Source organism: Lathamus discolor, chromosome 3, assembly GCF_037157495.1.
Source record: "Lathamus discolor isolate bLatDis1 chromosome 3, bLatDis1.hap1, whole genome shotgun sequence".
NCBI classification, from domain to species: domain Eukaryota; kingdom Metazoa; phylum Chordata; class Aves; order Psittaciformes; family Psittacidae; genus Lathamus; species Lathamus discolor.
Genome location: NC_088886.1, coordinates 25,778,777 through 25,795,289, shown reverse-complemented (window position 1 = coordinate 25,795,289; position 16,513 = coordinate 25,778,777). Strand labels below are relative to the sequence as shown.

At 40.0% G+C, this 16,513-nt stretch overlaps 1 protein-coding gene across 4 annotated transcripts in view; it reads right to left on the bottom strand.

Moving 5' to 3' along the window:
* Window positions 1-16,513, bottom strand: part of C3H1orf21 (chromosome 3 C1orf21 homolog) — a 128,022-nt gene that overhangs the window by 6,293 nt on the left and 105,216 nt on the right. For all 4 annotated transcript variants that reach the window (XM_065674206.1, XM_065674205.1, XM_065674207.1 and 1 more), the window contains 2 exons: window positions 6,541-6,617; window positions 2,721-2,781 (listed from right to left, as the gene is read on the bottom strand). In XM_065674206.1, the coding sequence (XP_065530278.1) occupies window positions 2,721-2,781; window positions 6,541-6,617 (138 nt within the window). The remainder of the gene's footprint in view (window positions 1-2,720; window positions 2,782-6,540; window positions 6,618-16,513) is intronic.

Genomic DNA, 16,513 nt, shown 5'->3' with positions numbered 1-16,513 from the left:
TTCATTTCATATATTTATGCAAGCCCTGGTTGTACAGGGCTCTCTCAAGTCTATGGACTTGAGCCTGCAAAGACTGTGTCCAGGATTAAATCTCTCTTCTGAGTCATGCTGTTCAATTAATGGGATTTCTTCAAATTTTGGTGCCTCTGGGTTGACTCTAGCAGAATCGTCTAACCCTATTGTGAGTCTGACTTTTACATTCTCAGTCAGTCCTACCTCAGCATTCAGTTTTGAGACTTTGTTCCAGCATTTTTCCCTTCCAGCAAGCCCCATGAATTGAAGTACTATAATCACACACAGTTCCATACGTGCAGCTCTAGCTCTCTGAGCAGGAACACACACTCACACAGATACGAACAGATGTCTCACTCTGAATATCTCTTGGTGTTTTGACACCAAATTTTGGTAGACAGAAGCTCCACGCACTGGGGCTGGCATTCTGGCTTTTACCTTTGCATGGTATTTGCAGAAGGCAGTTCAGCTTTGTACAGGCAGCCAGGAACACAGGCGTGTGCTGGATACCAACAGGCGTTAGTTTCAGAGAAATTCTGCAGACCATTTCATTAAGTCTTTTTTTTGGATCTCCAGAATAATAAAAATACTTTATAAGTATTTTCATTTCTAAAACATCAGCCTCTGTTCTTTCCATTTCACACTTTGATTGCAGAAATTCTATTTCAGCTGACTTTCCCGTTCATTTGTTTTGATGAATCTGAAACACCCATTTAATTTTCCTCTAATTGTTAGAGTTGTTGTCACTTATTTGTACTACATGACCTAACATCCCTTGGGATTTCAGCACAAGTTGAAATCTCTCTGTTCCATAGTTTCTGTAGACACAGCCCATGGAGGCAGCGATGGACTACATGTCTCCATTACATATCCAATACTACTCATGGCTAGTTAATGTGAACATTACAACATGTTTTGGGACCTCATCAACCACAGGCAATGATCCCCATCCCTGCAGACTATTTCAGGTGTAACTGGCAAGCTGTTCAGTGATACAGTTCTTTTAACTGTTTGACTGCTGTCCTCCATTTCCCTGAAGAAGGGATTCAAAATGGTACTTAGGAATCAAATAAAACCCGTCATATTTTCCAATCTTTTTGGCACTTGTGGCAGATACCTAGAAAAATAACATATTGTGGGCAAAGATTAATTAAAAAATGCCAAAATTCTCTTGGGAACACTATTTCCTCAGGCACAGAAGGTCCCCAGAGAAAGCAAATCCCACGTTCAGTTCTGCATTAACTCATGCCAATCTCATCAACTGTCAGCAGCTTGAAATGCATGGGAGCCATTTCCCTGTCTTTGATAGATAAACCCATGTATTTGCTCTGAATAGGCAATCTCCTAATCTAGAAGATAAATTAGTGTAAGAGCCCTGTAGAACACCTGTAAGCATCTGAGAGTATGATCCAAACAGCGAGGAGACACAGTCAGCTGCATCTCAATGTGGCAGCTGGTGAGTGAATGCTACTACTGTCCTGAAACAGATCTCGAAAACAAAACCTGACCTCAATTCATATTTAGGTACAGCCGTCAGATTGTCTGGTCTGTATATAAGATAGGTCTTTGGAAATCCATTTCACTGGATATTTCGTGTTTGACATTATAGAAACTGGTGATGTCCAGGAAAAGCAGAAGCAAAACGCATTCACCCAGCAAAATACAGAGTGAATGCATTTATCCAAAGGAGATGTAGCTATACTATGGATATGTAGAAATTCTACTTTTACATGCATATAGGTCAAGTAAGATCCTACCCCTGTGAAATACTGGACACCTCCTCACTTCCATTCAGGCATTGACCACCTCTGTAGGAAGCCTGTTCCAGTATTTGATCACCCTCTCAGTAAAGAAATGCTTCCTAATCTCCAGTCTAAACTTGGGAGTACAAATTACTTCATTGTAATTGGGGAAGCAAGTATTAGTATGAAGTATTAAATAAGACACACCATTCCAAAATTTTAAGTGTAGAGTATATTGGTGAGTGAACATCAACTCAAGGAATAAGCAAAAGCTGAGCTCCAGACTCAATCCAAATAGCCCATTTAATTACTTAAGTCTCAGTTTTCCACCTATATTGTGGTGCAACTATTTACTACTGTTTCCCGAAAAAGCTGAGATTCTCATTTTAAAGATTTGTGAAAAACATGAAAGCTGCTATCAGACAACGAGACACGCAAAGAACTATTCAACCTCTTCTTCAAAACATCTCCAGCATCATTATTTTACTCAGTGTATGTCCTGAGGAAGGTTATCTGCATACACAGCTATACTATCCCTTGCAGCCAGGAGCTATTTTGAAAAGATTTTGCAAGAAATTAGAAGGGTACCCCAGATACTACCGGCATTAAGATTCCTGTTGTCTCCCACAGAGGTTAAATGAAAGAGACAATCACTAAGGGCATAAACCCCCACTTTGTTCTCCTTTATCCAGTAGGTTAATTTGCCTTTCATCCTAGACTGTTCATTTTGGATTTTCTCCAGTACCTCCTGCAACCTCTTTTACCTTCTTTTTTTCTTTTTGCACTTGAACTACTTAACCAACAAGCTTTATTTAACCAAGGGGGATCTCAGATCAGAGCCCCTCCAAGTAGTGAAGAACATGGAGTGCTGCAACAGGCAATGTCGGGTTGTCCTCCATATGGAGCCAGAAAACCTGTGTGCCTGCCACCTGAGTGAAAATGTATTTCTACTTTATTGCATCTTACCTTTTCAATCTTTTCATCAAGCATTCTGAAGAATTCTTGTTGGCTTTCAGAGATGTGCATGCTGAAAGGCAACAGAACAGTATGAGTACCAACAGGACTTATCCAATTTTAAAATACTAATGTTGCAGTCCAGGGTTGTTGAGGGGCCAGCTGTAAGCTTTTACCACTGTGCAAAATAAATCAGTTTTCACTTTCATCTACAATTACAATTTTTTAATTTTTTCCCCCTTTTTTTTTGTTTGCCTATAGAAAAAATACTACATTTAGTTCGGTGTATACATGCTACATTTGGGATGGTAACTAGGACCCACATGTATCCAGAGGAGACTATTCCCTTTCCCAGGCAGACTGCAGAAAGTTTATAGCCCACTACCATTTCTTGGGCTAATGAGAGCCCTTTCTGTATCAAGAAAGAAGGTTTTCCAAGACTGCCAAACTCACCACCACAAAATGAGATGCCTACAATGAGATATGAGGTTAAAGCCTTGCGCTGGAAGATCTGTGAGCCCTGCTACAGCCGGGCTCTGCACTCAACACCCAGAAATGTCTACAAGCCCGGGCTGGTCCTTCCCTCCCAGACAGGTAGTCCTTACTGCTCCCTAAGCAGACCCAGTAGATTATTCACTTCAATTAATTCTGTGGCACCAAGAGGCTCAGGGTTAGTTATATGATTTGGCAAAAAAGGAAGAATGGAGGCTGGTGCCAGTGGTAGCAGTTGATGTCAAATGGTTAGAAGGACACAGTCTCAGAGATTTTCTCTGACACTGAAAGCTGATTTGGATTGCTGAATTCCTGGCCCAGTCCTCTCTTCCTCAGCATGATCCTTTCAGCTGTAATGAGCTGATACTTTTTCTAAGTGCCCAACTTGATGCACTTCCCTACAAAGCTCAGCATTCATACTTCACTTGCTATCAGGATGAACGTATACAATGATTTGCTTATGCTGGACATAAATGAAGGCTCAGTTTCAGAAGAGAAGGTCTCAAAAGTGGCATTAAAACCTAAAACTGGCAATTCAGGAAAGGGAACAATTAAGCTTTCAGTAGCTGTGGGATTTTGTGCCCCCAGCTGACTGCCTGTCCATCAGGTTTCCACCTACACCTGAAACGGGGAAAAGATGTGTTTCGGGTAGCCAATCCCCTTGCCTGCATATTCAGGTGTTTTGGAGTAGGACCTTAGGACTGTACAGACCTTTCTAGGTACGTAAGTGCTAGAAAGATATTCTTGCCTTTGCAATATCATATATTCAGTTTCTAATAAAATGAGATAATACACCCCAACCATAATTCATAAGGAAACTAAATGAAGGGGGGAAAATGGAATATTGTGTTGTCATACACATGAAAAGCCCCACAGAAGGTCTTCAAGCCCTTGCAGGCCATGACATTCAGAAAAGTGTTGGGGTTGTTCAATGTGGAGGAGGCTCCAGGAAAACCTTATTGTGGCATTTCAATATCCTAAAGGAGACTTTTTACTAGGACCTGTAGTGTCAGGACACAGGGCAACCATTTTAGACTGAAAGAGGGTAGGTTTAAACTGTATACAAGGAAGAAGTTTTTTATGATGAGTGTGGTGAGACACTGGAACAGGTTGCCCAAGGAAGTTGTGAGTGCTCCATCCCTGGTGGTGTTCAAGGCCAGGCTGGACAGAGCCTTGGGCGACATGGTCTAGTGTGAGGAGTCCCTGCCCATGGCAGGGGGGTTGGAACTAGATGATCTTAAGGTCCTTTCCAACCCTAACTATTCTATGATTCTATGATTACCCAAATCATTCTGTGACTTTGTGATTTATGAGGGTAAAAATGGTATCAAATACTATTTTCATTTTATGCTTCAGGCTGCTGTTACTCCATGAGTTATGAACATGTCTCCGTGTACTTGATGCGGCATACCTGATCACATAGTAGTTTTGAGGATGATCAAACACATTAAGTGTCTAAGAGGTTGGGGCAGGCTGCAGGAATGAAGCCCCATGAATGTATGGCAGGTATCAGGATGCAGTATAAGGGTGAAGGACCAATCTCTTGGCCTCTTTCAAAGACACATGTAAAGCTGGCTCCCTACATACATCCCTTTTAGAGTCCAGGGCTCTAGAAGTAAAAATCTAAATCCTTCTACAAACAGGGAGAGCCCTCACAATCTTACTTTTACAGCCAACATATCAAAACTACCTCCATTGTAAATTAACTTATCATGTGGTACATAGTCCATGTTTTGTTTTGAGATACCAACTGTTCTACAAGAACAGTCTTACAAGATGCATCTAATGATTTATCTATTTAATTTCTGCTCTTTTAACTGCCACCCATTGCCACTCCTTGCAGTCAGAATTACCAGGGGTTTTAGAGGGTAAACCTTTAAAAAAATTGCACATTAGAACACAGATTTGCTGGCTTGGCGCTTAGCAACTCAAACATATATGGCCATTTTATAAACAGAAACCCAATGGTAGGTTGGGTAAACAGCAGAGGCTTGGGCAAACAGTGGAGGTTTTACTCAACAACCTAATGTTACATCCTGTAACTCTGAGAAGTTTCCTTATTTTTGCAAGGACTGTGATAGAAACATTTACCTCTGCCTGTGCAAGGTCTTTAGGTTTTTTGGTGAAAGAAGGTCAGTTCTGATTTCTGTGGAGACTTTCAAAAATATCAGATTTTGATGAAAAAAAGGACCCCTTGACCCCACACAGTTCCTCTGCCTTGGATGCACTAGAAGAGATGACCCATCGAAAGAAACAGCCCTTTTTTAAGCCCAGGTTCATTAGCCTCCCATTAGAGCATCTTAAATACATTTCTAACCCTCCCAGGAAGGACCAAGCCACAGTTATGAAGCACAGCTTTGCTGAAGGGTGATTTTATTTCCACCTCCTTACTGTGAACTTCTTCGCAATTACATCTGAAGTGCTCCATTTTTCCTTTTGAAAGGAAGCTGAATTATACTGTCACTTGATTAGAAAATTAGTAAAGTTTCCAGACTTGAAACCATGCACAATGCACTTGGTATGCAGCAAGTTTAAGTTAGTAAGTGCCCCAAAGGCACAGCATAAAGAACAGCATTTCTGCTACTGTTTAAATTCCAGCAGCAAAGCTTTATCACTTCTTTGTTATGAATCTGATACATGTCTCCATACAATCTGTTATTTTCAATCCAGTTAGTGATTAAAATGTAATGGTGATTTAGATAAGAAATGAGTTACTAATATCAATGACCAGCTCTGTCACAAGAGTTGCGTATTTCATGGCATATATAACGCTGACTGATATCAGCCAGGGTACAGGCACAGAACAGCAAGCAAAGGATGGAAAAAGTATCAGCTACAAAACAATCCTCATTTTAAGAAACAAATTGACAATTTTCAATGGAAGAAGTTTACCATTCCTAATCCGAGACAGTATAGCTGCTAACCTAAGCTAAGAGCTATCAAAAACTTTCCTGAGAACTTAACTGATAGCATTTAGGAACACTAGCGCATATAGAATTTTTGGTTATGAGTAAATTGCATAGAAAGCTGAGAAGTAACATAGTATGGCACTCCTAAAAGGCATGGCAAGATGCATCTCACGTAATTTTAAATCCTGCTTCTTAGCTGGGCAAACGAGAGGATGCTGCAGGGATGCCGGCACAAGTGCTGTCCAGTTGTGTTGCTGGTCTCAGAACACAGGCAACCATACCTATTTTATTTAAACTGAGCATGGGTTTAGGGCTGCTGGAACCACCAGTTGGTTTTCACTAGGCAATAATTGGGAATCTTAGAGATGCTGCTTAATCCTGTGTTTATTTGTATTACAATTAAAAACAAACAAAAAACCCAATAAACTTACTTTGCTCTGGGCTGATGTACTAATCCTGGGATCTCTTTATTAGATTTAAGTCTTGCATTTGAACTGGCACTTTTTTCCTGAAACACACAAAACACACACAACAAAGATACCATCAGTATTTATTAACCACACAAACTGCAACAAGCATTTGTCATCATGGTGTCACACTCTGCTGGATTCAAGCTCTTTTACCTGTACAACCAAGCAAAAAAAGATCACTGAAAACAAAATTAAAGACAACACAATGCAACGACCCTAGGCAGGTAGTTTTTAAATGTCACTGGCTCGATGGCCTGGGGGATTGCCTCCGGGTTACCAGGCAAAATCCATCTGGGACATATAGCCGTCAAACACCGCGCTATCTAGTAACTCTCCAGTGGTCCATGGAAGACGAGGTGTGCAGCTGCAGCTTGGCTCCTCATAGAGTCATATGAATAGTAACACCAACTGGCACCCTTAACAGAGCAAGGCAAAGCACTGAAAAGACAGAATCCCAGACCACCCCAGACCTGCAGGTTTGCTCAGAAGAGAGGTGAGAAACCTCAGCATCATGTGGAATACCGTATGTGGGAGAAAGCATACATTGAACATGCCAGTAAGAAGAGGAGCAACGGCAGACCTGCCCAGCCAGAAAACTGGACACAAGGGAGCCAAGAAAACAAACCGGAGTATCTTTATAGGCAGGGACACAACCACGGCGTCTGCAGAAGACCAGAACCATTTAAAACATCTAAAAGAGTCATGGGGAGGGAAGAGTTTAGTTGAGAGCCAACACTTCAAGGCAACATACTGTCCTCATGTCAAAAACGTCTGCAAACCAAAGCTTAGTGCACACACTTATCTATTGTCTGCAAAACCTGGAGAATGATACAGCCCCTTCTGGAACTTCCCAGCATTGTGTTACAGCTCACCCCCTCCACAAATCCACCTGACTTTCTTAGGCACACCATACCCATGACAACTTAAGTGATGCAAACCCAAGAATTAGTGCTTTGGTAGGTAATTTTGGTGGTTTTGTTTTGTCTTATTTAGTCTTTGAATGTCTGAATCACACAACACGATTTTTAAGACAGCTACTAAACCACTGAATAAATGAAAAATAAAAATTAAAAAAAAAAAAAGAGGCTGTCTAGCAGTTATTTTTTTAATGAATAATTCTACAAGGGCTGTAACTATCAACTGCCTCAAGTGTATTTAACACTGTTTAATACATATCTTCTAATCCCCCTAAACAGAAAACAGTCTTGCAGGAAAATAATAGTGAAAGAGAACCAAGCCTTTCTTCTAAGCCTTAACAAATATCTCTAAGCACCTCTATGTTTGCTACATCCTATCAGCCACTGCCTGCCCATGATCCCATGATGCCAAGTCAAAGCAGAAGACAAAATCACTTGCTTTCGCAGAATCTTCTAATTTTAACAGTGTTGAGTGGAGATTACTATGTACCTGCATGTTGTGCGTGTGGTAAACATGCATGTACTTAGTCATATGATGACTATGCACTCATACGACTGCCAGGCAACTCGTACAATTGTCAAGCAAACTAAAGAGAGGGGGATATGTCTCATGGAGAAGACACCACACCCAGAAATCAGCTAAATTACAACCACATGCACCAGATGAGACTTTATCCTCAAATCTGCTCCACCAGTTTGCCACAGGTCAGGGGGAGAAACTGGGAATGGTCTGCATTACATATGTGGAATGGTACATCTGGATGGTCCAGCTGTAGGCATGTTCTGCAGCTGTAGCACTTTCTGCCCACCTACCCCAACACAAGTTTGGGCTACCTTCTGTCTTTGCACACTGTCACCCCGGAGGCATGGACCTCTCACCAGCAAGAAACTGATGTGAATCCACTGCGTTATTAAAAGGGGAGAGAAGTTCTGACTTACAGCTCCTGAAGTGGTCACTGTGATAAATCAGGACAGTGCATAGGTGGCTTTCCACACCTCAGCTTGAGGCTTGGTGTCAGTGCAGCTCTATCAGTAGCTGGAATCAGCACAAATCCCAGCCTAAATAAACTTTTCTCACTTAGGAACAAATAGAAAGACACAAGAAAGATATACGTTGCCTTCTCTCTGCGGGTCCCAGGGCAACATTCAGAATATTACTTGAGTCACATAGGAAGAGGGAAATAAAATTCCAGTTTGCTTAACTTCAAGATCCCAAAGTTTGCTCTTTTCCTCCTATTGCTTCTGATATTTAACATATCTCATATACCTCTTACGTACAATTCTTCTACTTGAGCAGGAAGTATGTTAACTTCTTTACCTGTTGCCCAGCAGGAACAAACAAAAAAAGAGGAGTTAAGAGGAAAATAAAACTTAACCAGGTCTGGAACTGGCTTGTTGCTTTGTTTATAGCTGTTATTTACAGCATTTCACTGCAGTGACTGAAATATTGGCTTCAATGAAAATAGATATTAAAAAATAATTCTTCCAAATACAAACAAAAAGAATATTTTTTTCCACATCACTTTGAAGACAAACTGACTCATCAGAAATTAATGGTCTGGATTCTATTACTGAGCTTACAAAAAAACCACCCCAAACCAACCCAAAACCAAAAACAAAAATAAATTCTTTAATGCAGTCAGACTGCTCTTCCAGGCTGACTTGACTTTGATTGAAAGGTCACTTCTTTCAGTATAACCTCATTTTCCCCCTTGTTTAACATTAAATAAGTTACCATGCATCAACAGAACTGGTAACTGGTTTAAGAGACCTAATCTACTGCAAATAGAAATTCATATGCAAAAGTTTGTTTTTAATCTAGTCCTGATTATAAGGATTATTTAAAGTAAATGCAGTAAATGATACAACACAACAGAAGCTTAAAAAGTAAACCCTTCAGGATGCTGTACTTGGATAGCAGCATTAGCTTGTCTATAGTAAAAAGGCAAATAGTGGACATTTTACTTCCCATTATTTTGCAATTAATCATTATCAAGATAAGGCTGTGAACAAATCAAGGTAATTTCATTTGATAGATTTGTTAATTATTGTTAATTCCTCCATAAAGGATGCACTGTATTCAGAATTTCAGGGCATTAACAGATGGCAGCGACTCTGCTGCCAGATGCTATTAACACTGCAACAGCCACTACTGCCATTATAATTAAATATCTGTCAACATTTCCCTTGATGCTTCCCCTCTTACAAATCCATTTCTACAGAAATGTGAACTTCATTTGAAGTATTCCACTTTTTTTCATAAGACTGCCACAGATGGACTCAGGTAAGCTGCTAATGGTCCTTCTTCTCAACTCAACACTCATAGCTTAGTAGAGGACTGATTTTTAAGAGATGTTTCCGTTGAGTGCTAACACATTTTATAAAGAGCCTATACGTTATTTTATGCATTTTTAATTGATTGAATTGGCCAGGAAAAATCGACTAAAGATGACAGCAGCAATTCTACTAGCTAATCTAATGGCCAATTTTCACTAATTTACAGTCACATTTTGGTCTTTGTTTTTCCTCTGAAGTAAGAATGACTAAACAAATAAAGATTCAAATGGCAAAAAATCCCCCAAACAAGCAAACCCACATAAACCAGTAAAATGCAGTGTAAGTAAAATGAGGGTCTTAGTTTCAAGGCTATTTTTTTGTTTAATTTGGAAAAGGCTGAAGTATCCAACTTCTATCTTGGAATTTGAAGGTGGCATGCTCCCCCAGATAGGTATAATTTTTACGATTGTCTCTTTAGATTTACTACTAAAATATATTGGGGTTTATAGAGTCACCAAAGGTCTCTCCAAACAGTGATCATGTTTTACTCAATATAGGTTTAAAGCTATTCAAATATTTATAAAATAGTATTATTGATTTATACCAAGATGACACTTTTCTTCAAAGGAGCCCTCAGTGCCCTTCAAACTGCTTTCTGGAGCTATGTAATTCATTATTAAAATAATGTTATTTGAAAAGAACAAAACCAAATGCATCACTTAGAAATGGTATGAAAGATGAGATGTAAAATTTCAACATGCCAGCCAAGCACTTTTTATGCTCTTCAGCTATGAGGACCAGCCTCAGGTAACAGCATTTTACATGGACTGTCTTGGTGTACCAGGGTGAACGAGGGAGAAGTACTGACCTATGAGATTTTACTCAAGTTCCCTTACTTTATACATACATGAGCATTTATTTTTTGTATGATAATTTGGCAGGAAGAGAGCCTTTCTGCTTTCTCTAGCTTCCTGGAAGCAAAACCACTCAAAAATGTTATTTGGGGTAACTTTATACTGAAGGGGGAAATCAAGCAGTGAAAAATCTCAGATGCTGGTCAAAGAAGATTATTCTTGGATGAAATTTCAGAGGAATCACATTATCCCTGCCATAATGTGTGTATGTGTCTACATCTGTGCTGTGCTGTCCAGAAGGGAGTCCAGGGCATGCTTGGTGATGAGGCAGGGAATGGTATGGATCGTGTATATTGGCTGACACTAACACAGAGAGCCCATTCCCCTTCTCCTCTCACGATCCTGTGCATGGGATGAGATGATGAAAATCATGAAATTATCTCACAATGGAGGCAGGTGCCTGCATCGGCTGAGCTTTGGAAACCAGGATGGAGAGGGCCTCAGTTTGCACAATACTCCACATGCTCCAGATGCACACTGGCTCCAAAATATATACTGGACCCTGAAAGTAGGGTACATGAATTTAATCTTCACGGCATATACACAAAAAGACACAGAGAAATAGCTGGAATAAACAGCTCATAGTGAGAAGACACCTATGAAAGATGCTATCATCACAGCCATCAGAAGGACGTTCTATCTTTCCAAAATAAGTCTTTCTTAAAAGCAACCTTCTACCAGCAATGGTGATGAGAAGAGCCAATACTGGAAACAACAACCCCTGATCTCTCCAATACACCTTCTAGTTGGCTGCAACTGTGGATGCAGACACACAGACTCCTGAACACACAACTGTGACACAAGTCACCAAGTGCCAGCATCACTCCACTGTTGATGCCTGTCTTGCCCTCGGGCTCTTATAAAACATTTGCAGTTCATCACAGGAGCTCAGTTTTAAGGAGCGCCTTATAACTGAGGCAACTGAGGCAACAGTGTTCAGCCTGTCTGTTTGAGCAAGTGCTGCCATCCTGCTGCCTGAAGCACCTTGGCCTTCACAATGATGAGTCGATAACACAGCTGTTATTTGTGGATCTGAATGAAGCTTGAAGTCGTGTTTCATAACAACACCTTAGTCTTAAGTGGAATATTTCAATAAATAATATTGCTGTATCAGGCGAAAATTTCTGCAACTAAGCATGAAGGATTTGCCCATCATGCCTCACCCCTATAGATACCTGCATCCTTGTAGATGTCTAAAAGCTGTCTGGACTTGGTCCTGGGCAGCCAGCTCTGTGTGGCCCTGCTTGAGAAGGGAGGTTGGACCAGATGACCTCTAAAAGTCCCTTCCAACCTCAACCGTCCTGTGATTCTGTGATAAAGTATCTTTCTTAATAAATTGGACAATGGGGGCGAGAGGAAAGTAGGCTTGTTGAGTTTTATTCCCAGATAACACTGGGAGAAACTGAAGCCTGAAGACTTCAAAAGTTCAGTATGCATGGCTACTGAGGCATGCAAAGGGAAGGCAGATGCCTTTATTTTGGGAAAAGATCAGATCCTGCAGACCCAGCCAATATCATATAGTGAGCCTGAACTGACGCTGGATGTATAACCCAGGTTTGATAGAGAAAAACCCTGTGCTTTCCCTAGAGGTTGATGGTTTTCTCTAATTTGTCCCAAAGGCAAGCCTCATCCTGAAATGAGCTCCTCCTTCCCAGCTATTAGTGGGAAATTTTGCTGTAGCAACTCTAGCTCCTGAAATCCAATATTGATTTGGAAAGCACACACACAAAAAAAAAAAAAAAAAAAAAACGAAAACCCCACAACCAAATAATCAAAATGGGATAAAACCAGCTTAAAAAAAAAAAAAAAAAAGGAAGGTACAAATCCTGAGGAGCCTTCTACAGCCCAGCAGAAAAGTATCCATACGCTGCAATTTGAGAAATTAGATAATGCTGCTTTTAGTGTTTATTTACCAGTCATACATACATGCATGCATAAACCTAAGCATCTTGCTCAGCAAGACCTGGCTTAAAATCAGCAACAGTCTTTCAATTGAGTGCAAGGTGGCTTTCAGCCAGGCCTTCAAAACACAAAAGAGAAATGCTGCTTGTGCCTGTAGAAAATAAGCACAACCTACATGGAGATCCTTCACCAGACTTGGATAAAAAGAAGTCAACATAGAAATTCAGGGCCACTGCGAGTGAGAACAAAATAATGCCACAGAAGAGCATGGGGTACAAGGAAACTGGGTGAATGTGGAAACCAAGAAAATGAGTGCTAGTTGAGAACATGCTACAAAGTCTGAGAGCCATTCAAATGGTGCCTAATTTACCCCTGGAAGGGAGGAAGCAACCAATCTCCTTGCAGAATGCAGCACTGGCTAGAGGCAGGGCAATGAATTTGCTCTGTCCGCAGTTCTGGTCTCATTTCAGTTCTTGCCATGCTGTCTCTCTCATACTGAGCTCCCTCCTCAAGGACATCTGATCTGAAGTTACTTGCTTTCTCTTCAGGTTGTCACTGGGCCTGCTTATTTTATTTTCTTGGATCAGCTGTTTGTATATTTGATTGAAACTGGTGCAGTAACTTATGTGTAGTTGCTTTTATAAAATGCCTTTGAGATGTTAAAAACTATGGGGGAAGGAGGGAACTATTAGAAGAACTTCTAACATGACCATTACACTCCACTCAAGCCGCTAGATGCCAAAAAATCTGAAAAATCCAACCAGAAGTGTGAAGTTGAAGAAAAAAAAATAAAAAAAAAAAATAAAAAATGAGAAGGGGAGGAAAAAAAAGAAGAAAAGTGGAAGGGGAAAGAAAAGGCTCCCTCTGGAGAGAGCTGCAGGACTTCTCCTGCAGTATCTAAATATAGTTCACCCTTAGCCAAAGCTACTGGTCTTTGAGCTTTGACAGAGAACATTATTAAAGAGCAGGGAAAAAAAATGAAGGGCAATACCCAGCACTAAAGGCTTTTCAAAAAGGCATTAATACTCACTAAATCTAGTAACTACAACTTTATAAACGTCCCCATCAGCTTTTCAACTCCTTCTCCCTCCCAGACAATACTGAAAATATTAGAAAGCCTGGATTAATCGATTATGGTAATTTCAATTAATTCTGTCAAGTAACCAAGTACCAGGAACCCTGTAGATGAACTGAAGCAGCTGGCAAGAAGAGAAGAAATTAAGGCAGGTGAACAAATGAAATTACAAATAAGGAGCATAAATGATACATAAGTATGACCAGGGATCTTCCACTTCTCTGCAGTTTTATCACCCCACACATTGGAATACTCTCCTTTTTATACAGATTGACACACCAAGGTCCAGAAAAAGAAGAAGAGAAGTATATTTCTATCTCACAGTTCTTTCCTGCAGATAGATTGCTAAAGCTCAAAGTGTACCCTACAAAAAATCAGTATTGTGATCATTAGAAAAATGCCTCTACTACCCTGCTCTAAATAGCAGGGTTTTCTAGTTCCTTCAGTCTCTGTGGTACTCTGAAAAGTCAGCCAGGATAAGAAAATGAACATCACAGACAAACAAAGCCAAAATACCTGTATCTATATTACTGCATGAAGTTTCATTTAAAAAGGGAAATTATCTTGCCCCTTCAGCAGGAGTCTTATCCACACAATAAAACTCTGTAGGGAAACACAAACAAGAAGCAAAGGAAGGGACATATCTGCAAGATTTCCATTGGGAAGCAACTTGTAAAGTGAAGTTGAAGAGTATCCCCCTCCATGAACAACTTTGCAAGAGGCTGAAAACTGTTCCTCACAGTTATATACACCAGAAATTAAGGTGACAAGGGATTGATTTAGAGCATGAAGAATCTTACATCAAAAGATACCCAGAAATACTGCAAACAAAATGCTATGGGCAGAAAGGAAACCTGCTCTCCAACTCTCATTAATATACCAGATCTTTAATGGCTTTGGTACATCAGAGTGGTTGAAAGTTTGATCTAGCAAATAAAAAATAGATGGATAAAACTTAAAAACTGCTTTACTGATAACTTGGCAAGACTAGACTGACTTTTAAGGAAACTTCAGGGGCACTTGGCAACAAAAAGCACAACTAACTTTGCTCTTTTACAGGTATGTCACTCTTCTGGATTGTACAGCCATCCTGGACAACAAAACCTAGCTCAAAAATAAAGTTTCTGCTTATTAAGCCTGTGTCATAAATTATTCTCTCTTGCTCAACAAGCTTTTACAAAAATATAGTTATTTATAGTAAATGTACATATTACTCATGCTCTTAGTTTTTCATGCGTGTCTCCTGAAGGCTGTTTCCACCAAGTGGAAAGAACATGGCATTAAGCATGAAACAACAGTGTTGCGTGAAGTCTGTAAAACATTTATAGACAGGAATAAATTGTATAGACAGTCTTGAGAGTAACATGGTGTATTATGCAGCTGGCCTGCAGCAAGGCATGTATCCATTAGTTTTTGCTTCAAGAAGGCACTTCACTGGGATGTCAAGCAGGTTATTGCTACTACAATTTTTGCAAAGCTTTTTTACTGGGATGGTTTTGAAAAGCTTTATGCCTTTCAAATATATACAAGATAACATATCTGGAGAATGAGATGTACCCAGTTTTGTGGCTTTTTAAATAGCTGGGCCTAAAATTTCAGCAGCTGTAGTGATTTATAAAGCTGGTTTTCTAAAGGCAAACCTGAACTTTTTCAGCTGTTTTTTGGAACATGCTCTACACCCACCCTTTGTAAAATCAGTTCTCTGAGAGATGCCTCTACATAAGGCACATGCAAACGAAGCCTCCAGAGCTCTTCCTGCACTGTCAAAACCAACCAAGACTCCCCATATGCACATATGCTACCTTGCTGCCTTAATACTAAGTTTTAGGGTACATTTTAGACTGGGCTTATTAAAAAGAAGGTGATCATCAAACAGCCACTTTGAGATGTTAAAAGTAACACCTGCTTCTCTTCATCTGCAAAACAACAGCATGTTTATGGTGTCTCTTCTTGTAGAGTCTGCAGAGTCCCTGGCTTTTGTCCGTAAACTGAAAGTTTGACTGTATTTATTGTATGCAAGCAGTCCCATGAAGAGCACCGAGATCCTCCTAGATATTAGGACAACAGACGTGCCTCATTAACCCAGTATTAATGGAGAATTTTGGAGGATAAATGAAAGATACTTTCCCCCTCTTGTTTAAACCTGAAGTTTACGAAGGATGGAACAAGGGAAAGCAAAGAAAAAGAAAGTCTAGGTTTGTTGCTTACAATTAAGAGAAGAGGAAAACTGGAACTAATTAGAAGAAATGGTGGAAATTAAAAGACACTGTTAAGCCAAATGTAAACAGAACAAAATGGTAGCAAGAAAGTTTGCTTAAAGCAAACCTAAGAACTGAGATGATGGAAAACAGAGAGTAGCGCTACTTATCAATACAAACATATTTGCATCAGGAAGGTTTTGGGCACTAACAGCCTACAGGGATAAGTCTCAGGCATAAAACAACTGCATAAATACAACCATCTTCATATGTCCCACTAACATGCAAGCATTCTCACACCCATTATTTCCACAATGTGTTTCCAGTTCCCACAGGCTGACATCATGGAAACACCTATGAACATGTGGAACATCATGCACCACACGCAGTACAGATGGACACTGCTTCCTAACTGTACTTCTCCCTTGCAGAATTGTGTGGCTGACAACTTTTTTCCATTAAAAATTTCCATTAAAAATGTGTTATTGCCTGTTCCAACCAGCAAGAAATCCCTCCAATAAGCTCTCATTTTCTCAGCACTGTCCAAGGTTCAAAGTTTTAGAATTTTGGTAGACTGCAATTATGTAAATACCATTGCTGGAACATATTTTCAATGTCTCTATTTTGCTCCTCTTAAAGTCTGTTTTATTT